Raw genomic sequence first — 27276 nt, 5'->3', positions numbered from 1 at the left:
AGATTGCTTTTGGCTTAAGACTCTGTAGGAGGGGCACAAAATTAAATTGAAAATCGAATTGAATCGGAAATCGAGTTAAAGTGAAAAAAGAATTTGATTAATGGTTTGGTTTGACTATATTTGATATTGGCAAAAAAAAACATGACTATACTTGGGTTGGTTTGATTTTAACTAAAAAAAGTCAACCCAAGATCAAACCAATGCAACATTATATATATAATTTTTTTAAAAAATTATACATAAAAGTGTTTATTTTGATGTAATTTCTAAATATTACTTATACGCTTTCATAATTTTTATCTTTTAACATATTTTTTCAAGTTATAGTCCATAGATATTAGTAATTCTAATAAAGCTCAATTCAAAGTCAAATGAATACTAATGCTAACAAAATAAATTAATTCAACACTAAGAATGATAATAATGTTGAATAATTTTTCAATTTAGCATTGGTTTAGACATTTAAAATACATAACCTAATTTTAACTTTTCTGTAATGTTTAATCATGTAATTAATACTTATTAGACTTATTTTAGCATGATTTAGTACTTTTAAATTATGATCATTTTCATTATGACTTATCAATTTGCAATATTTATTTTATACGATTTCATTATTATTTTTTATTGAATATTTTAGTGTCATCACCCATCTCATATTTGTGTTATTTTCTTAAGAAACACCTTAGATCGTTGTATTTTGATTGGACTTATAAAGAAATATTTGGAGCACAAGTTAATTATATGTTTGTATGATTACTTTACCGGAAAATCCAAAAACCTGAAAAAACCCGAGGTTTATTAATTTGGTTTGATTTAAAAATTTAAAAATCCGACACAAATGGTTTGGTTTGGTATTTGAAAATCTCGCACCAACCCGAGGTTAAAAAACTCAAAAAAAAAACCCCGAGTTTTATTAGTTTGGTTTGATTTATAAATTTAAAACTTTTACACAAATGATTTGATTTGATATTTGAAAAAGCCGAACCAACCCGATCATGTACCCCTAATATAATTAATAAAATCTAGAAGGTTTGAATTTTAATTGTTGATACAATTATTTATTCAAATACAAAGTTAAAAACATTTTGTCCAGTACTTGATTAATAAAATTAGTATAGTAAGACAAATCATCTTAAAGAATATTGAGTATTTCTTCAAGAGGAAANAAGTTTTATTAGTTTGGTTTGATTTATAAATTTAAAACTTTTACACAAATGATTTGGTTTGATATTTGAAAAACCCGAACCAACCCGATCATGTACCCCTAATATAAATAATAAAATCTAGAAGGTTTGAATTTTAATTGTTGATACAATTATTTATTCAAATACAAAGTTAAAAACATTTTGTCCAGTACTTGATTAATAAAATTAGTATAGTAAGACAAATCATCTTAAAGAATATTGAGTATTTCTTCAAGAGGAAATATTTGTGTCAAAGTACTACTATATGTCGTTTAAAAGCAACCTTAAACGTTCAAGTATTTTTTTTTATTCAAACATGGTGTTCATTATTTTTATTTTATTATTTCACGTTTCGTTCATGAATTGATGTCATTTTGTAGCAGAAGTCTATAATTGTGTCTTTAACTGTTTTACTTTTATTATTTTTTGAGCTATGTTGAATTCAAAGTTCTGATGATTGACAAATATTGTACAAAAATGAAATTCTTAACATGTCATAAATAAGAAACTATAGTGTTTATGATTGACAAACGACTAGATAAGAATCAACACTTTATCATGTCTAATAGAGAAACTGGGTTGCAGAAGTTTTATGCACAAAATGAAAGATTTAAGTTCTTCACAGACAACTAGAGACGCCTATTGATCAATGAGTTTGAAGCGGATTTCAAGTGCAAGAAGGATTTATTGAGAAGTTTAGTTTTTGACATAAACTCGTGGATCAAAGAACTAGAACTCAACAGGAAAATATTACTATATTTAAACAAAAAGAAAGAGTCTTGAAATAATGAAATTAGAAGAAACCATATGAAGGCTTTCTTGATAGAAATGGTAAATTGTCTGTTTGACACACAAAGCTAAAGGTACTCGTCTACAAAATTTTGTCGTTCCAAGTAGTTTGAGAGGTCAGGAAAATTGACAGTAGCTCTCCTAAAAGCTTTATATCACAGTTGCTGCCTAAGAATATAGCAAGGCTCCTTTAACAGTGACTCAGATCACACAAGATGTCCTCAAAAGAGAACCAATACTGCAAATTGTGATGTAGATTAAGATTGGCAGCTCAATGATATATGAGAGGGTGCACCACATAAGAAATCACCTTAGCCAGACCTCCACAGAGAGCTTTGGTTATATTACTTGCTCAAAGTATTCCCAAGTCAAATTTTGACGGTATTCACACATGAGATTGATCACATATCCAGTGAGGGTACAAGGGAAATACTCTTCTTGAGGGTTTTCCGTGCTCGCCAGTGAACGGCTGCTGCAGTTTCTGATGTTCCCATCTGAACAGTAGTTTTTTTATAAAAAAAAATCAGCACTAGATGATTACTCATATATCCATAGTCCATGACCATGAGTAACAAAAATCTCCACAAAGTTGGAACATAATAAATAGCAGCAGCAAATACTTCCACCCCCCACACCCATTTAAGAAACCTCCCCACTACCTTCAACAATCGCTGGATCATAATCTTTTACAAAAGCATAGGTAAATAATTAGTGGCACAACACACATCATTACTTAAACTAATGAGAGTCAATTAAACAATGCCTTAAAATACTAGAAATACTACTCGACTCCAAAGGCAAAGGAGGATAATTCTTGAATATGTCACTATTAGTAGATCATATAACAACAAATATATTGCCTCATCATATATATATATATATATATATATATATAAGGAAACAAATTTGCAACCAAATACAAATTCCAAATATATCTAAAATATAAAATATTAGAGAGAAGACATCAGTATTTTTTTTAATTTTATGCTCATCGGCATGATTCTTTATCATGAACCAATCGAAAATAACTGCTGTTGCGCTGACAATAAGACTTGAGAACTCATGACTTATAACCATGCCAAGATGTGTGATCATTTAAAAGCTAAAATTGTAAGAGAGAAGGCACTTGTTCATTTTAGGTTTACAATTGGAGTTGAAACAGCGCACACCTTTTTCCTCTAATTCCCAGCATATCTCTGAACATTTTCTGCTATTTGTTTTAGTGAGAAAAATAATGTGTTCCCCAAAGGAGGAGGAGAAGGAAATATCGTGTACCTTGATTTCCATATTATAATAGTCTTGCCACAATCTGACATCTTGATCATAAGTTGTAAGTGCAGTTTCAAATAGTTTTCGGACATTTCCAAGACTAATCTTATCTCCACTAGACGCAAGGTTCAATTCCAGCTCAATGCAATTCCTGTATAAAGAAAGTCCTGGATGCGGTAAAGCAAGAAATCTGCACAAGGCAGTCAATGTCAGTCAACATGTATCTATTGCTCTTCAAAGAACAAATGAAACATCATCTATCATCTCAGCACCCCTAAATTTGATCTCACACATCGGAAGAAGTTTTGATTAAATAATACTGGATAACAAAGTCTAAAGACTGGAGAAAACCCTCATATCTCTCAACACCTGGAAGTCCTTGAATATTAAAGGACCCAATATCAAGTAAGAGTTGCACCAGGTTAATCTTTTGATACTAGTAAGCAAGTGAACAAACATGGTACCTAATTACCTAAACCAACTTCAGAAAACAACTGATTAGCTAATGCAATAATGAAGGACTATGATTTGTTCATAAAATGATCCAGTTGGAAGAGGGTTCATTTTATAGACTGTATTCCCTTAACCTAAAAAAAGTGGGCTAAAGATAGATGTCAGCACATTCTTACCATGCTCTTAAACAAATCTTTCTTCAGGTTAACGTACAGGAGCACATTCACTATAACAGAACAGTTTATCAAACATAGATGTTTGCACTATATATACATGACTATAATCAATCAGCAGTAGCATACCTCTTATACAACTCTCTAGCACTCCCAAGTCCATCCCTTTGCAGAACAAAATTGACGATGGTAGTAGAGAGGGAAAAACCATCATCACTTCCACCATCTTTGGCCAGTAAAGATATAGAAGTCTCAACCAACTTGTCAAAGAATTTCTTATGAGTGGAAAAATATTTGAGCGCCTGCATAATATGTAATGTAAATGGATCTTAAGAATGTTTTTGGAGTAAATGGATCTATGAAGTTCAAGCTTATAAACATTCCATTCATTCGACACTAGTAAAACTAAAGCATAGAAGGACATCAGACAGAATGGCATGTAACAATATTGCTTGAAAGAAAAATTAAAATGATAAACAAAGAAAATTGTTGTGCTTGATCAAAATACCATGTAACTGGCTCCAAGAGGTCCTATTTTTATTTTATTTTGGCTCAGAGACCTTCCATCCTAACAACTACTGAGAAAATATTAATGTTTCTGTTGGGTAATATTAGTTTAGTTTCACATAGACAAGGACAAATCCCGCACTTCTTATGAATGCAACTCTATCACCAAAAGCATACACAACCAATAGTGAAACTGTGATGCCTCATGCATCCATCATTTACTTGTACATCTCTAACATGCTAACATGCTCAACAATGTAACATGCACTGAACTCAATGGGATCTGCCAACATATAAGCACTCCTCAGACTTGCATTACATATGTAATCACATGAGGCACTCAACAGATGCTTCCCTATTCTAAAAAAGCAAAAAGCAAATAGAAAATTAAAAGCATAGCACAAATGACAGTAAAATGGTGTAGCCATGTGCATGTCTCAACCACTGATACATCTCTAACATACTCAACATAATGCGCATTGAATGGAATCTGCTGAAATATAAGCACTGCCCTGACTTGCATCTTATATGTAGTGTTGTATCAAGCCTCAATGCTCGCAAAAGGAATCTATTCAAATAGCATAAGTGTTCTTTTAAAGAAACACTATATTAATCATCAGTACAAAGATAGTGAATTTACATGTTCAAAAAGAAGCACAAGATGTATCCTTGGTCAGCTTACAAGTACTCTATAATATCTAGTAAGGATTCAGCTTCATCTACAGAAGTACGCCAAAAATGTAATAGCAGAAGAAATATTGATATATGCAACTGGAAAACAAGATCTCATATATCACAGCTAAGTCAGAAGGAGCAATACAGTTTCTATCACCATCTTATAATGCATGAAAAAGACTCTAAACAGGGAAAGGTTTAAGCTTTGGCCTACCATAAGCCATATAGTTTCTGCTTCTAATATGGGAAGTTTCAGCAAAACACTTCTCAGGGGTTCAAAGATAGAAGACAGAGCTGCCTTATTTGGAGTACAGTTCTTCTGGATAAATCTCATTTCTATTGAGAACCGTAAAGCCCATAGCTGCACTGCTTCTGAAAATTTTCCAGAACACAATTTCTCCGCCAAAGTCTTAGCTTCATCTACTTTCCCAAGTTGCAGTAGAAAAGAAACATGCTGGCAAGCAAGATCTTCTGTGATGCACCCCATGGTTTCAGCCTTTTCATATACTACCAGGAGATGTGAAATAGGATCCATAACATGACTAGCTGTACTGAAGAGCTCAGAAGATTGACTTCCCTTATTTTTAAAACGGATGACATCCATCAGGAACTTTGCATAACAATCAAACATTGAAGCTGAAGGCACAATTTTTAAACCCTCCTCATAAACCTACAGAATCAATGTGGGTAGTCTTGTCAGCAGGGTACAGATATACACCATAAAAAGAGAACTGCAGATAATGAAATCTCCAACCCCCCCACCCCCACTCGAACCCACAAAAAGAGTATCAGAATTTGTCACTCAAGAACATACAGTTGCCTGCACCTGCTAATGAACGAAGAAAGCTATACAGGATATTCTGTAAAACAGTGATTTACTACCAGTGCACTGAAAGAGTGAATCAAATCATAAAACTAAAGGAAAGGAAGATCTCAAACAGTAAAGCACAAGCCTCGTAATGTTTCATGTGCAACCAAAGACTTTTGGTATATGTCATCTGATTTAGGCATTGGAGAAGTATAACATTGTCCAAACAGTAAAGTTCAAATAGCAGCTCTGCTGCACATGAAGGAACAATCTTCCAACCAAACTAGAAGACGGACTCTCAGAAGGGGTAATTCCAGAATTCATGCCACTTTTTCCTTAGACTGGAAAATTGGAGTAAACAATGATTGAGGATTAATAAGGAATTAAGAACCTTCATTTATAAATAGCAAGCCTAAGTTTCTGGCAAACATATGTCCTTTTCACGTGATCTTAGACATGAAAGATCCAGAAATTATCACATTACAGGCAATACAGGAATTAGATTATAACATCAAAATCGAACATGTGGATCAACAAAGGTTTAGTATTACCTGAATTGCTCTGCTTAACTGATCAGCTGTCATTGCTTCAGTAGTCTCTGGATTATTAAGATCAATCACTTCCTGTCTTGCAAGCCAATCCCAATATTTTGGTTCTTTTGAGAAGTCCCGTTTCATATCAGCAAGTATTTCATTTTGCATATCTTCTGAATGACCTAAATCTGTTGCTTCTAGTATGTCAAGAAACTTTGTTCTTAAACTGAAACTGAAAGGGAGGGCTTTAATAGAACCACCGTAAACTGTCTGAAGAACACTTAAACCTTGTTCCCTAAATAAATCTAATTTCTCCTTCGAGTCTCCGTCGTGAAGGTTGGATAATTTGTCTTCCTCTCTGTTATCATCAAGGACAATAAATAATTCCTTGTTCTCATCTCTCCACTGTTCCTCTTTAGCACTTTTGCCAGAACGAGCTAGTGTTCCCTCATCCTCTCCTAGCACAACTTTGCGGGCCTTTAATTTATTTAGGTATGTAAGCTCCATTCGGAGATATTCTACCCACAGATCCTCAGAAGTTGGACATGCTCTCAAGCCGCTATGCATTAGGGCACGAGCAGCAGCAGCATTTAAGTTGGTATCGAATTCCCAAGCTGCAGCGTATATCCATACTCCAGGCACCTTAGGGTGAAACCTGATTACCTGCGCAAGGGCCTATTGAAGAACAAAAGGCATAAGAACAGTATAAGACACCCGAGAGCACAGTTTCTCAACATTTAATGATTTTCATAAATATAGGAGGGAAATCAACACCAGATAGATTTTGCCATTTTACCATGTTGCAAATGATCATATGCAAGTGCATAAATACAGGTAAGAGAACCAAGGGTTAAGAAATATATACTGTTTGTTAAATCCCAAGAGAAGTTAAAGAGTTGAAAACTAGAAACTTGACCACAGAACAGACTTAGTAAACCAACTTAGTAATCAAGGTTTAGTGTGTTGACTGCCTTGATTTACAATTATATTCAAAATAGAGAAAAGACATAAAGTCACCACTGAAGTTGTCTCATATTTTCATAAAGACACCTTAACTTTGGAAGTGTCCTATCACCCCACAGAACTTTTTGATATCTTTGTAAATGAGCCATTTTGACTCATTCCCTCGTCTGGGTTGTCGCACGTGATTCTCACTCTTTTCAACCCGTTCAGCCCGACCCGATTCTTTACTAAAGTAGAAAAGTCTTTTTTTCTTTGTTATTTCTCAGCTTTCCAAATTCTTCACATTTTCTTGTCTCTCTATCAAGGAACTCGAGAACAAGAGGAAGGAGAGGGCGCAGGTAGCATACGAGAGGAGAAAGCAGTTGGCAAAACTTAGAGTTAAGGCTGAGAAAGTTGCTGAGGAGAAGCTTGGACCTGAACTCGCCATTATTGCTCTAATCAAGAATTGAATTGGGACATAGTTATTTCGAAGTACAATTTTGTTGAAGATCGATAAATCGTCTTATAATTATCTTTCTCTTTTTGTTTCTCTTTCTTGGTATTGTAATTGGGTTTTGCTTTGATTTTTGCCTTTCTCTGTTTTTGGGTTGAATTTGTTTTAGTATTTTCTCACTTGGGTGTGAACAATTTTTGTTGGGTTTGAGTTTTTCAGTCAAATTAGGATTTCAAAATAGAGGGAATTTGAGAATTGATTGCTCAATTGAGACTTTAAGGAAGTTGTTAATGGAGATGATTATAAAGAAGAGCTTTAAAATGGTAATGTTGAGTTTGAAACGTAATGTTTTGGGGAAGAAGATGATTTAAAGCACTTAAATAATTAATAAAGAAAACCAATGAAATGTGGCACTTTTTAATTGGGTTTTATCAGAAAAAATAAACATTCACGCGCGTATTGTGCGTGTTCACAAACCAGTTGAGAAAATGGGTCAAAATGACCCTTTTACAATGATATTCAATACTTTTGCGGGGTAATAGGACACCCGTATAGTTAAAGTGTCTTTTTGAAAATTCGAGACAACTTTAGGTGTCACTTTATGTCTTNAGAACAGACTTAGTAAACCAACTTAGTAATCAAGGCTTAGTGTGTTGACTGCCTTGATTTACAAACACATTTAAAGCCTGCAGCTTTGGATTTTTATGTAGAAAATAAGTTCATCAAATTCACTGGTTTGCAGAAGGGGCAAAACTAATACACTAAGGACAAACCTCGATGCTTAAAAAATGGAACTTTGTCAAATAAAAGACATTTTAACATAATAAGAGAAATTAACTGCCCTTCCATTATACTAATTATCTTATCTTAAGTTTTTTTATCCCAATGTTTTAGAACTTGTTTGCTCTCTAATAATATATTAATCTCATCAATAATCAACTATGCCTCAATGCCAAATAACTTTGTTATATCATTCCATTAGTAAAGAATTACACACATTTTTAGACAATTTAGGAACTCTCAAATGACTGGATTATAAAATAATAACTACGTTTAAGTATAAAACACGAAAATTGAGCTTCCAATTAAACAAGTTTCTGCAAAGGTAAACGTACCTTCTTCATTCGACCATTCCTTCGCTCCCTACAGAACTCCAAATACTGAAACCAAAGCTCTATATCTCCCTTAAACCTAGTGGTGGCGAGCCGATAAATCTCAATAATCCTGGAAACTCCAGCATAATCTGAAACAGACTTTTTCAACTTTCTATCGCCGGTTGTTTTCATCTGAGCTTTTTTACGTAGAAGTCGTAGAGAATCGAGACTTTTCTCATAGTCAATGTATGCTACAAAATCCTGCTTCAATGGACTAGGTCTCTTCAGCCTGTACTCAAATTTCCGGCGCTGTTTCACTATTTCCGCTATTTCCTGGCGGCTAAATAGACCTCGTTTTTCAAGGTCGTCGAGCTCAGGGAGCATACGCTCCAGCTTGAACTGTACAACATCCGCCATAGATTTTCTTCTTCTTTCCTTTGTTTCCTCTTCTTCTTAGTCAGTTGAAGGAGTTTGTAGTAGAAACAGAGAGAGAGAGAAAAGAGAAACAAGCGGAGGGTTTGGGAAGAAAGAAGTTCGGAATACATTTGTTTGATTTCTAATCCGGCCCATTAAAGATGAATATGGGCTTGGCAATACTGTTGATGGATTTGATTCCCTAACCAACATGTAGGGGTGTTCACGGGTCGGTATTGGATCAGTTATTGATCAAAATCAAAATTAAATCAACTTAATTGATTTTTAAATTCCCTAAATCAATCATAATATACATTTATTGATTTGGTTATTAACTATACTCAAAAATAAAAGCAATGGAAAAAAAGTGATAACAATCCATTCAAAATGAAAAAATAGTTAGCGACTGACATTTTAAAACTTTCAATCTCTAAATTTACTGTGAAAAAAACTTCAAAATTCACCATTTTTGCCTAGAAGGAAGAGACATTGATATTTCTAGTTCCACAAAGAATTGTCATAGACATTCATATACATGAAACCAATAAGATAAATGTTTTCCTCTTGGACATTTTTGCTTTCATAAATAGATTAAAATAAATTTTGATGAAAACGTATGTAAGATCCTTAAAATTGTTTGTAAAAATATTATATTATCTATGTATAATAATAAAATATATGTATATAATCTATCAGTTCGGTTCGGTTATTTTTTCGAATAAAATCAACCCCGAACAAAATAATATAGGTTTTTAACAATCTAAAACCAAACCAATCTCAAATAAAAATGGTTTGTTCAATTTTACGATTTGAATTGGTCTTTATCCAACCCATGAACACCCCTACTAACATCGATTGTGGTGCAATGATGAAACTGTTTTACCCTTAATCAGATGTCTCGAGTTCGAACTCTGGGTATAGAAAAAATCTTATTTGGAGCGTCACTTCCAAATGGACCGTGCATTGCACGATTTGGATTTAATCGGAGTCGGACACCAGGTGGAATCCCCCCCCCCCCCAAAAAAAAGAGTTTTTATTTTTTTTAAAAATGAAAAATTAAAAGGAATAATGACCATTCGTTCATTCGACTAACAAAAATTAACCAAATTATTAGTTTACTATTCATTCGAACATTGTACTAACCAAATTCACCCCAATTATTAGTTCATCGTGTGATCTAGCTTCGCCCAATGTCGGTAGGATTTTGATATTCTTTTCATAGTTAAGGCATGACTATCTTTATTTGGATTTTATATAAGACTTTAACCATTTCAAAATTAAGTAATTAATTCACAATATATGTTGTTTGTTTGTGAGTATGGTTGGGGTGAATCTTTCCATTTTATTTCTAGGTAGGTACTTTAATTTTTTCTCTTCTTTTCAAATGGAGCTTATGGTTAGAAGAAGCCCATAATAATCAGCAAAAGAGTACTAGCAATTATCATAGTTTCTTTCTTCTAACAGATGAAAAGAGGAATCACTTCGATAAAGTATTAAACGATATGAACATTTTCTTGCTCTACAAATTTAGCTTGGTCTCCGTCCCCTTTTTCTCATTTACGTGATTCTAACTCTTTCAAATTTGTATCTTTTCATATCCTATAAAAGATTTCTTAGATCATTTCGATGACGATAAGTAAGAGTTCGCAAATGAGTTGTTCCATGGAACTCACCTCTAGTGGGGAAGCACAAAAAATAATAATAATAGTTTTTGCTTATCTGATGATAACTAACTTCTTGAAGCAATAGTTGTCTTTTTAATGAAATGTACGTGTAATGATTATCATGAAAATCACCTTTATAAAAGTTTGTCGATTCATGATTTAAAAATTCTCACATCGTGCATAATTAACAAACAAATCACGAGCTAAATTTGTCACAAACATGAATCGTTTTGAGTGAATAATATATTAAAAGAATTGAAATGTTGAGAGGATCTTATATCTAAATTTTAAGACTATTTAAAGGAGATTTGAGTTGGCTGAGATTGAAAATTTGATCTGTACTATATATTTTACTGTATCAATAATGTGTGTATATATATATATATATACACACATTTTTTATATATAGGCATATAGCTAATCATCTATACATATCCATACTTTATATATACATATCGATACATTATATATACATATGACCATTTTATTGAAAATAACTTTTATTTGCATGTATTGCTAATTTTGAGCAATTTTTTATGCAAATGAAAATTTGTCCCTTTAAAAAAAGTATCTTACACAAATATGCCGCAACAAAAAAAAAACAAATTCAGCTAAATAGCCATCTATAAACAAAATATCTATATTGTATAAATAATATACAATCATGTATATATAACGTATAATTATGTACGAGAGATGAATATATATTTATATAAAGTGTTATACAATATCAATACATTCATATACAATATTTAAATACCCATTTATGCATTCTAGTGATATTTTATAGAACAATTGCCCAAACATCATAGAAAACTTTCGATTTTGATTTTTGAAATCCATTTTCTCAGGTTTCAGATCTAAACTTTACCCTCTTTTGGGATATCTAGGTAACGTGAAAGAGAGGAGAGATACAAAAAAAGAAGAAGATAAAAAGCAAAGTAATGAGGATAGGACAAAAGGCAACTAATTGAACTATTTTTTTATAATTAGCTGAATGTCAAAATAAACGTACCATTTAATTTTCTCCAGAGGGATAGGAGAAAGACAACTAATTGAGTCAAATTTGATATTAGCTTAATGTCCAAAAAAAGCTTCGATATTAGTAATTTTTAGCTTAAAACAACAAAGAATGAAAGAAGAAAGCATATACCGGGTAATGGAGATTAATAGATTCAAAGAGGAGAGTTGTATAACGATTTTATGGGTTCGACAGTACNTGAGTCAAATTTGATATTAGCTTAATGTCCAAAAAAAAGCTTCGATATTAGTAATCTTTAGCTTAAAACAACAAAGAATGAAAGAAGAAAGCATATATCGGGCAATGGAGATTAATAGATTCAAAGAGGAGAGTTAGTATAACGATTTTATGGGTTCGACAGTACTTTGAGTTCAAAATCCCCTAATTGTACTTTAATGGGGAAGGGGGTATGCGTGTAAATAGGTTGGGTGAGGGGTCCATTAAGGATAAATAGCTTGGGTAGGGTTTAATTTGGGTAAATAGTTCCATTAATTATTGGTCGTATTTGTATAGTTTTCCCTTTTTTAAATATGCAGGCCAATTGCATATCATATAATAATATATGTTTCTTTTAGTATAGTTTTATGTGTCGTCTAATTTATCGTCATATGATTTGCAATGGTAAGCTTCCACGTAATACTCTGATTCTTTCAAACCCAACACTTGACCTCCTATAAATTCAACAGTACCGATTTTAGGGTAAATAATCAGTTCAATGTTATATTTGATATTTTGATGATAATTTCCTCTGAAAATGTGAAGCATCATTCCTTTTACGGAAAAGGGCCTAAAATATCCTTGAACTATGAGATTTGGTATAAAAATACCCTTCGTCGACCTTTCGATCCTAAAATACCCTTGCCGTCAATGTATTGGCCCTAAAATGCCCTGACTTTTGACGGCCACATTTTAAAATATTATTAAATGTATCATTTATTACGTGGCACGATTTTATTGGTGTGTTTATAATTCACCTAAACTAATCAAATTCCGACCCAAATTTGGATCCACCAAATAAACCCAAACCCGCCCCACCTAAAAAGAACCCCATTAAACTAAGAAAAAAAAAAACTTAATTCTCACAGAGGGTGTTCTTCAAGCATTTTAGAGTAAAATCCTCCCATAGTGAATTTACTTTTCCTTAATACATACCCAAATTAGTAAGTGAACCTAAATTTAAGTACAATAACTGATTCTGCAAACGATTTTGACAATGGTAACCTACAAACTTAAGTTCTCAAATTTTGAAATTGAGATGTGAAAGATGTGAAATTCTTCGACTTCAAAAATGGAGTTCCGTTGATTTCGTTCGACATTTTCCTCCATCTTATTCACCAAATCAACAGCCAAATCATAAACCAAATTACTTCACAATTAATTATATTTAAGGATTCAAGAACCTTCAACTTTAAATAGATTTCCAACCTGATTCGGAATCCTTCGAACTCCAAAAAATATCAGTAGATAAATTTGATTTTGGTAAGTATACTATTTTAAGCTTGAAAATAATTGGTATTGTATTTGAAACTTAAACTCGTTGTAAGTCAGCTGAGAATCCGGGTTATCAAAGGATTTTCTGCGATTATTTCTAGTATGGAATGAGTCAATCATCCACTTTGGTATCTTATTGAACAAAAATGGTGATATTGTTCCTCCATTGATCAAGAATTTCGATATTGAGAAGAAAAAAACCCGGTTTAAATATATTGAACACTATTGAAGCTCAGATAGAACTCTAATGGCGATTACAAATTTTTGATGTATAATTTGTTACTTATTTTGAAGTCGGTGATTCGGATTATTGTCTTGCCATCATTGTGAAGTTGTATTTTGATTTTGGAGGGCATTGAAGATGAATTAGGATAGCTTGGAACGAATTTGTAGTTGGATTCACGAAGAAGATGATAATAATTTGAAGAGCAAATCAAATTTAGCATAATGAACAAGATGAAATTAAGGTTTTTGCACTTAATTTAATGGGTATTTAGGGCGGGTGGGTGTGGATTCTTTAGGTGGATCTTGGATGGAGATTTAACTAGTTAGGTTAATTTTTAAACACACCAATAAAATCGTGTCACGTAATAAATGATACATTTATTAATATTTTAAAATGTGGCCGTCAAAAATAAGGGCATTTTAGGGCCAATACGTATAAAATTTGACTCATATATAAGAATTATACTTAAATATGCAAAATCAAACCATAACATATAAGTATTTGAAAGAAAGATGAGTAATTCTCCTAATTAGTTAGTAACTAGCGCAATATGCGAAGTTAGTCTTATTTGTGTGAAATCTAGTAAATAATAGTAATATATCATATCATATCATATCATATCGTGATGACGAGTTGTTCAAGGTTTTTGATTTCCAAGTGATGCTTTAGCTTGACCACTAGCAAATGAACCATCACCAATAGGACTAGCACCTCCATTACTATCACCGTTAAAACCAAAACCTCCTCCGACATTTCCTGACCCAAAACCTCCTCCTCCAATGCTAGACCCGAAACCTCCTCCTCCAATGCTGGACCCGAAACCTCCTCCTCCATTGCTGGACCCAAAACCTGATCCACTTCCAATTTCAGTTCCACTTCCTGTTTCAGTTCCAGTTCCAGTTCCAGTTCCGAAACCCAATCCAGCACCGTTGTTTGGACTAGCTCCCCCCACAATTCCTCCAAAAGGACCGAATCCAATAACCGGCCCTACACCAAATGCGGGCCTACCAAGCCCGTGGCCACCAAAAAATGGTGGTAAAATTGGATGGCGTATAAACTTCATATGTTCATCTGATTGAGATTTCATGGAATCAAGGCTCCTAATTGCATTTGTGGATAAAACAAGTGTACAAGCAACAATTAGGAGAATCATCATATCGGTTGCCATTGTATAAGATGTTAGTAGCAATTAAGATGTTATTGATGAGAATTTTGAGTTTTGGAAGCTCAACTTATATAGTAGTAAAGTAAGATTAACAATAATGTGAAAGTTAGGTAGGAAGATATTAAGTCATGTATACATTGCCTGTTATATATTGACTAGTAGTATAATATTTTTGTTTATTAAAAAGCCAAAACCTTCGTGATCAACCTAACTCTTCCCTTACATCATTCCTTCAAATGTACATGCATTAATCTTTATTCACCTCATCTTACTTGATTTCTTATACTAGCTGGTTTAGTTTCTTCCTTTAATATTTTCAATTTCAATATTTGATTATATTTTAATTACGTCTCATTCATAAAAATATGACCATGAAAATAATAACGTACTCATTATGATTGTCTATCAAAACAAGTGAATCTCTGAAGCTGATAATCTAACATACTTGTGTAGGGGTGTTTACGGGAATATAACCAAATCAAAGAAAAAAATCATGACATTTTGTTTTGTTTGATTTGGTTTTAGACGTTTTCTATTTTAAAAAAGATTCTATTTAATTTGATTTTGGTCTTAACAAAAAAATATCCAAAAAACCAAACCAACCAAACTCTCTCTGTGGCGTTGACTACGTCCCTGCCCTTTGTACACACTCTATTTATATTGTGTGTGTATATACATTTTATATAAAATTTTACGCTACATATTAATCTATTTCACTCTTGATTTTTAATCTAGATGTTTGACTTAATTACTAGTAGTAATTAATTTAATTCTTTACCCGTATTCAGTAGTTTTATTCGTAGCTTTTATTTTAATAAATCAAAGAATCTATTTCATGTTAAAATAACTTGTATTTGAGTCCTTTATTCATAATTTATTTGATTCAGTTATCATTAAATCACAACTCTCTAATTTTTTGCACAAAAAAAACATTATTGTAAGAAGTTTTAGATATTATGTTCCTTGAAATTAAAATAGATAAATTCTTAAATAATGCATATAATTATATCAAATAAGCTATATATATAATTTGAGTACATTTATATATAGTTGATTCTTTTCTTAAAGAGTGATTGATTTGTACGTTAGTGTTATGCTCGGAGGTTTATCATATATTTTCCAAGAAAAAAGACAGAACGAATTAACAGAAAAAGATAATAAAAACCGTAGCAAGAAAAATCGGTTTAATTATAATATTTTGATTTGATTCCAACATTTGAAAAATTGACATGATAAATTTGATTTCCTTTTTAAAATACACTACTAATGACCCTTGAATTATAGAGAAACCTTAGGAGCGAAGAATAAGGAATAAACAAATTTATGCTCACAATTTTACTGAATAAAATCATTATTTTTATTTTAAAAAAGTAAAGAGATTTCGTTAAAATTTAGCACTAAGATGGTACTAGGCAAACTTTACAGATGCAAATGTTATATCCGTTTGTCTATTCCTGTGGGGATTCGATGAGTTGAGTTTGAGTTTTTCTGAAGTAAAATGACATGTCCAAAATCCAAAAACAGCTTTAAAAATTCAAAATTTTCAAGTTTCAACTTTAAAATCTATGGTCAAACAGGAGCTTAATATTATGATAGGGTGAAGGTGAACATACCGCTATTTTTAATTACAAGTTCTGAATTCAAGCACGAGAATGATGTCGTTTTTGGAGGAATTTTTCAATATAAAATTTTCATCTGTGAAAATTCAGCTGCCCTCTGTCTCCAAGTTATTTAAGTTTCTTCTAAAAGTTAGTGTTAAGTCTATGATTTTCTAAGGAAACATCATTTTATTCTCTTCTTTTAATCCAATACTTGTTAAGTCAAAGAGGATATAACCTTCCTAGGAAAACGAATAGCCCAGAACCACTGCTGGATTCAACACTTGTAACTAAAGGTGTACAACTCTTAGAAAATATTTTTATATCTTAATCTTTTCCGAATTGAAGTATGCAAATAAAAAAATTTATTATTGGGAAAAGAATGTTTAAAATAATAAATTTATTTGAACAAATGACATTTTTAACTCATTAAATAACAATAGAAACATTATAACTAAAATTCTTGGGATCACACTAACAACATTCAGGCGAAAGAATAGTTCGATATACGTTCATCACGTGGCTGCTATAAAAATTCATAGGACGCTTGAAGCAGTAGTCAGGAATTGCTAAAAATTGATTTAACTTAACCCCAAGAGAAGTTGCAACAAATGGAAAATGCAGCACAGAAGTGAATACTGATATCATAATAAGCCTATGAACATAGCATAGAAAATATCCTCTGGTGCAAACATGAGCACTAGTAAAGTAGTAGCAATGTACAAAAAAACAAGTGCTCTGCAAAAGCTTTTAAGACCCTTTTACATTCATTGAATANAGTTACAACAAATGGAAAATGCAGCACAGAAGTGAATACTGATATCATAAGAAGCCTATGAACATAGCATACAAAATATCCTCTGGTGCAAACATGAGCACTAGTAAAGTAGTAGCAATGTACAAAAAAACAAGTGCTCTGCAAAAGCTTTTAAGACCCTTTTACATTCATTGAATACACTGAGAGAATAATAAGCAATACATCTCTCAACTTTGGACTACTGAGGAGAGATCTCCAAAAGTAGACCATAATGATCGCTAGGCAAAACAGGTAGTGTCAGTTTCTTAACTTCACTCTTCACTTTCTTTTCCTTTATATATGTAAGATTTGGGATTGCATCCTTTCCAATCATCTTAACATCACTTACACAGAAATCTTGCAGTTTGCAGACAATCCTGTCCAGACGTTTCTGTAGTGTCCTATTGGCGCTTAACATTTTGTTTGACTTGGTGTCGTATGTCCATCCGGTTTCTTCAGGCTTCATTTTTCCCCAAGCATCAATCCATCCATCAGTTGGAGGAAATTGACCATCCAATTTGTCATCCCAGTTCATATCACCACAAAAGACTACATTCCGTTTTCTATCAAGCAGCTCCACAGCTTCCTTGGCTTGCTCCACACGTTCCTTGCTGTACATTTGATCCCACTTGGGTGGCCCAGGGCAAGGACTCTCAAGATGGCTGGTAGCAACAACCAAGGTCATATCTTTCTCAACTTCAATCTCAGCAATACAGAGTTCCCTTCCCATTATAGAATTGCTAAATGGCTTGCAACTGTAGGATTTCACTGCAAGTTTGCTCAACTGCAAATTTTTTGTCAAAGACCAAGTTTAACTATAAAAAATGGACCAACTTTTTTCAAAAAACTGCAAGGATTCATGTTGAGCAATTATTGAGATGTTCCAGATCTTCAACATTAACTTTTCCTATTGAAAGGGAGAGTAAATGTTAAGTACTATTCTCTCTAATCCATATTGAGTGAATTGTTGGGGTATGGGCACACCCCTTAGAAAAATATTTAAGGACGATAAACAAAAGGCTACTTTCCACTATTACCTTTGATTATTTTCAAGCTATTTTCCTAGAAAACATAAAGTAGTTGAGAACCTCATTAGATGAAGGGTAAACATGGAAAAAGGCCCAATAAATCTCTTGAACTTTGAACAAGTCACTTATTTTGAACTATGAAAAAAATCCTAATAATTCACTTAGTATGGACTAGAGGGAGTACTATAGAGAGACTTCTATGGGCTATGTCAACTGGAAAGCTCCGTTGTAAGTAATTGAAAACTAAGGTGTCCTTGGGTATAGTGTAGAACTAATTATCTTAACTATTGCAAGAATTCCAGATCCAATAGAAGTGCTCAAACCAAGTGCACATAATAGAAGATAAACCAGGATCGCAAAGAAAAAAGAACAGAACATAACTAAAGCATTGTATAATAGGCCTTCAGAATACACATAAAATACCAAATATTCAAGGTGTATTAAGTAATTACTTGCATGCAGAAGTATCCTCTCGTCAATTCCATCACATTTGAAATGGAACAAGAATACATTTTCCACCAACCAGAGTGCTGAAAAATGTCATATATTTCTGGAGTAACCTCCTGAATAGGTATCACAAATTACAGAGTCAATAACTTTCATGCAAGGCATAATTTTTCTTGCATATAGATGTGTAGATAAATGATGATAACCTGAAAACATATAACATCTGGCGTATGCAGCGCAATAAGGTTGCCTATGGCTTTCATCCTCTTGTGCATCTCTATGTCTGCAAACCACACATTATAGGTCAAGATCTTCAACACTTTGGATTTACTGGTTGAGAAAGTTTTGCCTGGTTCCTGTTCCACTGAATCTGCACCACAAATCATTGCACTTAAAAATTTAAGGAACAATAGCATCCGAAAAGGTGAACTTTTCCAACACAAAATCTAGATATCCCTCAGCTAAACAAAGTATATAATAGCATCAAAAGGCTTAACATCCTAAAAACTTACTAACAGCTTCCACAATTAAGCCTTTTCCGGCAAACTAAACATCATAAATCCCAGAAAAAAAACACTCTTTCCCTACACAGTACTTTTATACTTTTTCATTTTCATGGGAGAAGTTCCCATTGTTATATCTCTCTACATGATAGAACCAGTCTACAAGATCATGAACTAGTCTGCAAAATGATTGGCATACAACTGAAGCGACCACCAATCAATCAGAAAATTTGCACAAACGGAAAACAGGAACTGCATATCTTCTTGACCAAGACTATCACTTAACAAGATAGATTTATTACAAATATATCATTAAGCACACACAGCACATATTAGTAAACCTCAAACCCAAACTAGATAAGCCAACTATGTGAATACTTTACATCCTTCCAGTCCCATTTCATTCACAACATCCACATATCCAAAAATTTACTCCGACGTATACTAAAGAATCACACTAAAGCAATGTTCCTGCCTAATTCAAAACCTAATCAAGGAACACCATTGTATGCGCAAAACCAACAAAAAAGAAATATATTTTATCAGATAATTCATGTAGAAACATAACAAACTCCTAATTAATATTGACAAATTAATCAGAATCAAACAAGAAGAACTCCAATATACCCGATATTTCAATTGCTTTAGTTGCAGCAGCCTTTACACCCCTATACCCCATAGCAGCATCAACCTCAGCCTCTTCAACCCCGAGTGGTTCCTCCCTATTTTTCCTCTTGTTTGCCGCATTCGCACATCTAAACCTAACAGACTCCTTCACATCATCTTCAACCATAATAGGAGCCCTAGTTGTTATTTTACCCTTGTTACAAGGCCTCAAAGGCAAGAACACGTTGCCAACAGAAGAACTCAAATCATCATCATCATCATCAGTTTCAAGTGTAGCAAGTCCTGAAGCTGAAACCCTAGTACCACATATTTCACAACTTATACTGTGATAAGGGTTCGTAAAGGTACAAGCTTTACATGGCCATTTGGGTTTTGGGACTGAAATTGAAGGGTCTGATGAGATTGATAATGGTGAGTCAGATAAGCATATATGGCAGGATGATTTTTGGGAAGGAGGGTTCAAGAATGTGCATCGTGAACATGACCAAGACATGCTAGGGTTTAGGTTGACAAGAATTGGTTTGATTTTGGGTAGTAAAGTGAAAGGGAATTTTGAAATTGAAACCATATGTGTTTGTTTGCCGCTACAGTCGGCGGTGCACAATTATCAAAAAGCAAGGAACAAACTATAAGGGCCGTTTGACCATAGATTTTCAAATATTCTTGATAGATATTATTTGGATGAAATTTCACCATGTATTTGATCATAATATTTGGAAAACATATTTCACTTTTTAAGAAAAATATGATTTATAACCATAAGTTTTAAAAACTATCAAAACTAACCATAAGTTTGTATTACAAATCAATTGAATCTTCGTTGCAACAAATAATAAGTAGTGTCCATGACACTGAAGCAATGTCATAGTTTGGAGTGAGTGCAACAAACATTATTCCATACATCGTGAAGTAGACAAAACACATGACTTTGTTACCTTAAGCCGATTGTTCATCATTTTCATCAACAACCATATCACCACTTTCATATTCATTGAATATGTGTTTTTGTAAAAGATAAAAGTTTTGGTGTAAAATTTCAATTTTTAAAAGATATCAAATAATGACATTTGGCTCAAATATTTAGAAATTTGGGATATTTGCCAAATAATGACAAATTATATGGACAAACACTATTTGCCAAATATTTCTCCAAATATTACTTGGGAAATCTATTGCCAAACGGATCCTAGATATGAGATCAAATTGAAGTTATTATATCATCATGTTCATATTTCATGAATATTTTATTATNGTGTTTTTGTAAAAGATAAAAGCTTGGTGTAAAATTTCAATTTTTAAAAGATATCAAATAATGAGATTTGGCTCAAATATTTAGAAATTTGGGATATTTGCCAAATAATGGCAAATTGTATGGACAAACACTATTTGCCAAATATTTCTCCAAATATTACTTGGGAAATCTATTGCCAAACGGGTCCTAGATATGAGATCAAATTGAAGTAATTATATCATCATGTTCATATTTCATGAATATTTTATTATTCCTTTGGTATTTTTGCAAGAACATATTTCCTTCGTTTTTAAAAGAAAGGCCCTAATTTAACTTGGAACGGAGTTTAAGAAAAAAAAAAGACTTTTTAATTTTGTAGTTTTAAATTAAAATTATGTCAAATGTACCAAAATGCTCTTTAATCTTGTGACCTTAAACATGTTGTAAAGTTGAAGTTAAAGTGTTGTCAAAAAAGGAAAGGGATCATTCTTTTTGAAATAGACTAAAAATGAAACTATATCATTCTTTTTTAAACAGAGGGAAAGGGAGTATGTAGATATAAAATGGTGGGTTCTTTTTACAAATATAAGTTGTGGGTCAGTTATTGTATTTGAAAATGTAAAATCATGATATGAAATTTTCTAATCAAGCATTTTTGGAGAATCAAAAAATGAACTCGCATGTCCAAAAGTTGATTTCAAATTCCGAGATGAAATAGCATGTCCCTACTCTCAATGTCTCTAATTACTTGTCCACTTTTCTTTTTTTAGTTGTCTATAATTATTTGTTCATTTTGACAATCAAGAAAGAACAATTTTTTTTACCTACTATACCTTTAATTAATTACTTTGAAAAAGGTAGAACTTTTTAAAAATCTTAAGTTTTTAATTCATCAACTTCATAATTAATAGGGGTAAAATGGTAAACTCACTATGTCAATAATTGTTTTCTTAATTGGTGTGCCAATTCAAAAGATGACAAGTAATTAGGGACAAATGGACTATTTAATAAAAAAAAATGAAGGGCCTGTTTGGAAGGACACCCTGGTAATTGAATTTGGTGTAATTGGTATAATTACATTGCCTTGTCCTGTTTGGAAGGACATGTAATTACTTGGTCAGCAGGTAATTGATGCAATTGGCAGAGGTAATTACACTCTACAATTCACATGCAGAGGCTGTGAATTGCTGGTAATTACATTGTGTAATTACCACCTGATTACTTTTTAATTTATATTTTAATTTTTTGTTTTAATTTTTTTACTTCTATTATTTTAAGTTCTTTTTTTTTAATTTTATTATTCTAAAAAATTGTAAAAGTTTATTTTTTATTTTATATTATTATATTCCATTTTCTTCTTATTCTCAATCTTACTTTACGTGATTCTATGTAATTTTTTCGTATTATCTATTTCTTTATGCCATGCTTATTTTCTCATTAGCATAATTTTATTATATTCTAATTTTTAAATTAAAATAGAATTTATTGTTAAGTAAGGTTATAGACTCACGTTTTCTTTATTAAGAAAAACTAAAACTAAATCATATTTATTGCTATGTTGAAATTTGTTATAAGAGACTTATGTTAAAAATTTTGTTTTGAATTTATAACTTATGTTATATTTTCAGTTTCATTTGTTTTAGTAATATTAAATCTACATTGCACGTCATTGTTTAATTAGAGTTGATAAATTATATTTTTGTCAAACATTTAATAATTTATGACATTTTATTTATATATTAGTCTTTTTATCAAACATGCATTTCACGATGTTCATAGAAACTTCATACTTTTAGTTGTTACGATCAATTCAATTGAAATATATTAATTTGAAAAAATATAAATCAATTATTTTTTCATAATATTAGTTACAGAAAATATGTTTATTAATTAGTATATTTTCAAAAAAGAATATATATCTTAAATATTTAATTTAATGTCATTTATAAAGTTTCTTATTTGTCTAGTATAAATTTTAAATAAATAATTTTTATTTTTAAAATTTATTATAATTTTATGATTGCAATTGTGCATCCAAANACTTCGGATTTGCCCCTTAGATAGTGAGTAGCAAAGAAGGGTAGGGTTTCAAGTTTAGGGTTTTCACTTCTACAATGTAATACTAGGCTGGTAATTACATTGTCTAGTAATTACACCAATTCCAATTACCAGGTAGCTTTCCAAACAGACCCGAAGTGTCAAAAAAAAAATTCCATTATTTTTGGGTGAGGACTCAAAATCATTCTTGAATTACCACATGAAACATTAGTCCTCATATTTCAATATTAGTGCACTTTTTGTCTTCCCTCAATATTTGACGTATTTTTAGCATTGATTTATCCATAAGCTTGAAGATTGCCCCAAAATAATCTAATCAGAGAGAAAGACTTGACGGTTGAGAGAGTAGAATGTAGATTTGCGAAAATTTGTGTGAGTACATAATGAGGGGCGGAAGTGTTTGACCGTGGCTGATGATAGATGCTACAAAAATGTGTAGTTAATTAAAGAAAAAACATAGATTTTTGGATTTAGAATTCCTGAATTTAGGGCATCATAATATAACAGGTTTAAGAGAATTAGTACTGATAGATACTATGGTTTGAAAAATAATTGAGATGCATTTTGTAATATAGAAGTTTGAACTGAAGGTTTCCATATTATGCCAATTTTTCTTTAGTTTGAGGCATATAATTTTAGGCAACTTTCAAAAGATATCAATAATGTCGAGACTTTCATATTTGAGTCCAAAATAATATTTTAGCACGAACTAATACAATTAGATGTCGTTGTATTCTAATATTCGATGGAGTTTATACAATGTGCCAAAGTAACGTGCCGAGTTTGTAAGTTACATGCCTAATCTAATTGGTTGGTTTGTCACATGTTCAATGCAATTGTTCCAATGACCAATTATTGAACTTGTACTTGTTCACATTATCATTAAATTAAAGAATAGGAAAAGGGAGAAAACCTTGTGTATGTATTGTCAAAGCAGCAATAGCAAGAGCAACTTCTTTGCCATAGAAACCACAAAATTGACATGTACAAGAATTCAAGTCCCTCTTCTATTACTTCTATCTATTATATGTGTAAACAACTGAAGCACCATTTGCCTTCATCTAAGAGCATTCACAAAAGCCAACAAGGAGTCTACATCCCTCTTTTCTGATGGGTACTTAATTGGCTGTGAAGCGTGCTTAGGGAAAAATAGTATTGTCGGGAAGCTGCCCAGCTGTAACTCTTGTTGTGCAAATGTTTTCTGCTCACCATCTGCCCTGAACTTCCCTACCTTTACACCAGAACCTCTCAACTTCTCTGCCAATTCAACATATGATCCTTCCATTGCCTGTCAACATTTAATTAAAACAAACATTGATAAGAAAAATAAGAATTGACAACAAGTGTCCCGTGTTCAGTGACACTTCCAATTGGACGGACTAAGTTGATGGTGGGATGTAACAGTTATTCAATGATTAAATGATCAATTACCTGGCAGAATTGGCACCAAGGAGCATAAAGAACAACAAGCCAAGGCTCTCTTCGGTCTTCCAATTTCAATAGGTTCTCAACTCCAGGTCTACTCAACGTAACAATGTCCTTAGTGTCGAAAATATCAGCAACAGTGTCATTTGCTTGCGTAGCATTGTTCCCATTACCATTTACACTTTCATCTTTGATGTTTCCTTTATGTAAGCCACATTCCTTGGCCTTTGCATCCTCCCACCACCACCTTCCTTCTCTCTCGTGTTGCCCAGGTAGGACTGGCCTGGTGCAAGGTTCACATCCAATAGAGACATAACCTTTCAAATGCAAAGCGTTCACGGGAACATTCATTGCACGTAGGAAGTTCCATATGTCCTTGCCTTCTACATTAGCCACCGGGTTCCACTTCACCAAGCTTCCTGAGCCACCATCCAATCCCTCGAAAGAGGGGTCTACGTGAACAACTGGAACTTCAGATCGAGTTCCAGGGGACTGATCTTTTCTTTGCCCCGTGATCCAGGCACGCAAACCTTTGAGGGCTCTCCTCAGGGGCCTAACTTTCCTAACACGGCAGCATTCTTGGTGGCCATCCTCATAAAATGAGAAAAGACCCTTGGTCCTTACTAATGCCTGAACTTCAACAGCATCAGGAAACATGTATTCGATGTGAATTCCATAGTGCTTCTCGACAGCATCAAAAAGTTGGTAGGTCTCTGGATTCAACCTCCCGGTATCAAGGCTGAACACTCTAAATGGTCGACCAGTTAAATGTGCATACTCTATCAAAGCAACATCTTCTGCACCACTGCAAAATAAAGCTAATGTGTAAGAGCATTATCATAAAGAGTAAATTATATATATATATAAGGAGTTCCCTATGGCATCATTCAATGAGGAACAAACACAGAATCATGGAAATTAAGACACAGATACACATTTAAGCATGCATTGCATTCAATAACATTCCTTGCCAGTGTAATAATCCAAGTGGAAACATTCAAAAAAATGAAAGGACAACAACTAAACCATCTGTTAACATTACATTCACTATTAAATACTTCACCTTTTCTTTTTTACTCAAATTATGAATTTAGCTTTTCAATTGCTATTCCCAACCATCTTCAAAATTCGTACTTTCACATATACGTGATTTCATACAATAATTTGGACAGGAAATACTACAATATATCAACTTAATATGACCAAAATAACAAAGATTAGCACCTGAAAGCAATGGCAATATCATCTCCAAATTTCTCAAGGGCATTATCCATAATCTCAAGAGGTGAAGCATTTTCAAGATCCTTAGCCAGTTTCTCAAAATCCTCTGCCTCTATTACTTTCTCCGTTACCTCTGCATTTACAAAGCAAACAATACAATCAATTTGTTTGCATACTAGCTCCATTTCAATTTGTTTGTATGTTTTCCCCTTTTTAGTAGTACTTTTTGACAAACTCTTTAATTCTAACTTCCCATTTTGAAGCTTTATTTTCTTAAATTTTGTATGGGGTTAAAATGAGACAATAACATACCAGGAGCAACAAAGGTTGCTGCTGAGGGAACTATGGACTCATTCCTTTTAGGTTCAGCATATAATGGCTTCACAGCACAACGCCTCTGAGAAAAATTCAAGAATTTGTTTGGCTGATCCAATAGCTGAATGTTACCCAATTGGGATACTGCAAAGATAAAATAACCAGATAAAAAAAACTGGTAAAAATTGAAACTTACAAAGGGGGGAGAGAGAAAATGGTGTACCTATGGGTTGTTGATGAGAAGATGAAGAGAGAGAGCCATGAATTGCAGTTGAAGAAGTGAAAGCCAAAGCCATTTCTCAAACAGATTGATTTTTCCAACTGAATTTCAGCAAAAGAAAAGCTTAAATTGTTGATGAATTGTCCCGGAATTAGGAGGGTATTTGAAGAGAGAAAAGGTAGGGGTTGAGGTTATAAAGGGAGCAGAAAAGAAGGCTAGTTTGCAGATACATTGAACCTGGACGTGTTTTCGAATATAGATGCAAAGTCTGATGTGGCATTGTTGAATGGCAATATGTCCATCACTGCTTCCATCATTTTATGCCATTATTTTTTCCAAGAAATTTCCATTTTGACTACTGTTCCCATCTTACAATACAAACATTTTGATTTTAATAAATAGAATGAGAGTATTATACGTGTGTTTTTCAGTGTATGGTACAAAAGAAGGATTTTCCATGGAAAATGTTTTTGGTTTCTAATTTATTTTCATTTGGTTGGTAAGTGAAAAATACTTTTTAATGTTTGATTGGTGAATATAAAATATTTTTTATTTTCGACTAGAGAGTAGAAATAGAAACCAACCTCGATAATCAATTGGGATCCGACCCTGATTCGACGTGAGACCCAACTTTCGAATCAGGACCGGTCTCGACACTCAATCCAGAATCCGACCTCAAATTCTGACTAACACTCAAATCGGGATTTGACCCCAACTTGATGCGAGACCTAACTTTCGATTGGAACTCAACCACTACATTTGATTTGTGATCCAAACCCGACTTCCAACCTGAAACCTAACTCTGGTTTCTGACTCAAGATTCAATTTTTAAAATTAGGATCAGACTCTGATACTCGATTCAAAATCCGACTTTCGAATCGTAATTTGACCCCGACACTCAATTCAAAATCCAACCTCAAATTCTTACTGGGGCTAACACCC

At 32.8% G+C, this 27276-nt stretch overlaps 4 protein-coding genes across 4 annotated transcripts; all 4 read right to left on the bottom strand.

The window, feature by feature from the left end:
- Positions 1-1923: 1923 nt before the first annotated feature.
- On the bottom strand, positions 1924-9412 carry LOC125847605 (uncharacterized). Its single transcript, XM_049527244.1, has 6 exons — positions 8906-9412; positions 6413-7069; positions 5268-5723; positions 4001-4173; positions 3252-3435; positions 1924-2470 (listed from the first exon to the last, which is right to left on the bottom strand). The coding sequence occupies exons 1-6, from the start codon at positions 9299-9301 to the stop codon at positions 2378-2380; spliced, it is 1959 nt and encodes a 652-aa protein (XP_049383201.1). The 5' UTR covers positions 9302-9412; the 3' UTR covers positions 1924-2377.
- A 4755-nt stretch (positions 9413-14167) lies between these two features.
- On the bottom strand, positions 14168-14869 carry LOC125847624 (glycine-rich protein 23-like). Its single transcript, XM_049527264.1, has 2 exons — positions 14523-14869; positions 14168-14468 (listed from the first exon to the last, which is right to left on the bottom strand). The coding sequence occupies exons 1-2, from the start codon at positions 14866-14868 to the stop codon at positions 14338-14340; spliced, it is 477 nt and encodes a 158-aa protein (XP_049383221.1). The 5' UTR covers position 14869; the 3' UTR covers positions 14168-14337.
- Positions 14870-17260: 2391 nt separating this feature from the next.
- Positions 17261-20449, bottom strand: LOC125847614 (uncharacterized). Its single transcript, XM_049527256.1, has 4 exons — positions 19865-20449; positions 18941-19104; positions 18740-18850; positions 17261-18043 (listed from the first exon to the last, which is right to left on the bottom strand). Exons 1-4 carry the CDS (start codon positions 20430-20432, stop codon positions 17459-17461), a joined length of 1428 nt encoding a protein of 475 aa, XP_049383213.1. The 5' UTR covers positions 20433-20449; the 3' UTR covers positions 17261-17458.
- A 3627-nt stretch (positions 20450-24076) lies between these two features.
- On the bottom strand, positions 24077-26478 carry LOC125847615 (5'-adenylylsulfate reductase 2, chloroplastic-like). Its single transcript, XM_049527257.1, has 5 exons — positions 26338-26478; positions 26112-26258; positions 25803-25932; positions 24585-25383; positions 24077-24441 (listed from the first exon to the last, which is right to left on the bottom strand). The coding sequence occupies exons 1-5, from the start codon at positions 26408-26410 to the stop codon at positions 24211-24213; spliced, it is 1380 nt and encodes a 459-aa protein (XP_049383214.1). The 5' UTR covers positions 26411-26478; the 3' UTR covers positions 24077-24210.
- Positions 26479-27276: the final 798 nt, after the last annotated feature.

The sequence above is a fragment of the Solanum stenotomum genome, chromosome 12 (assembly GCF_019186545.1).
Source record: "Solanum stenotomum isolate F172 chromosome 12, ASM1918654v1, whole genome shotgun sequence".
Taxonomy (NCBI): Eukaryota; Viridiplantae; Streptophyta; class Magnoliopsida; order Solanales; family Solanaceae; genus Solanum; species Solanum stenotomum.
Note: the sequence above shows the minus strand (reverse complement) of the source record. Positions and strands in the feature narration are given on the sequence as shown.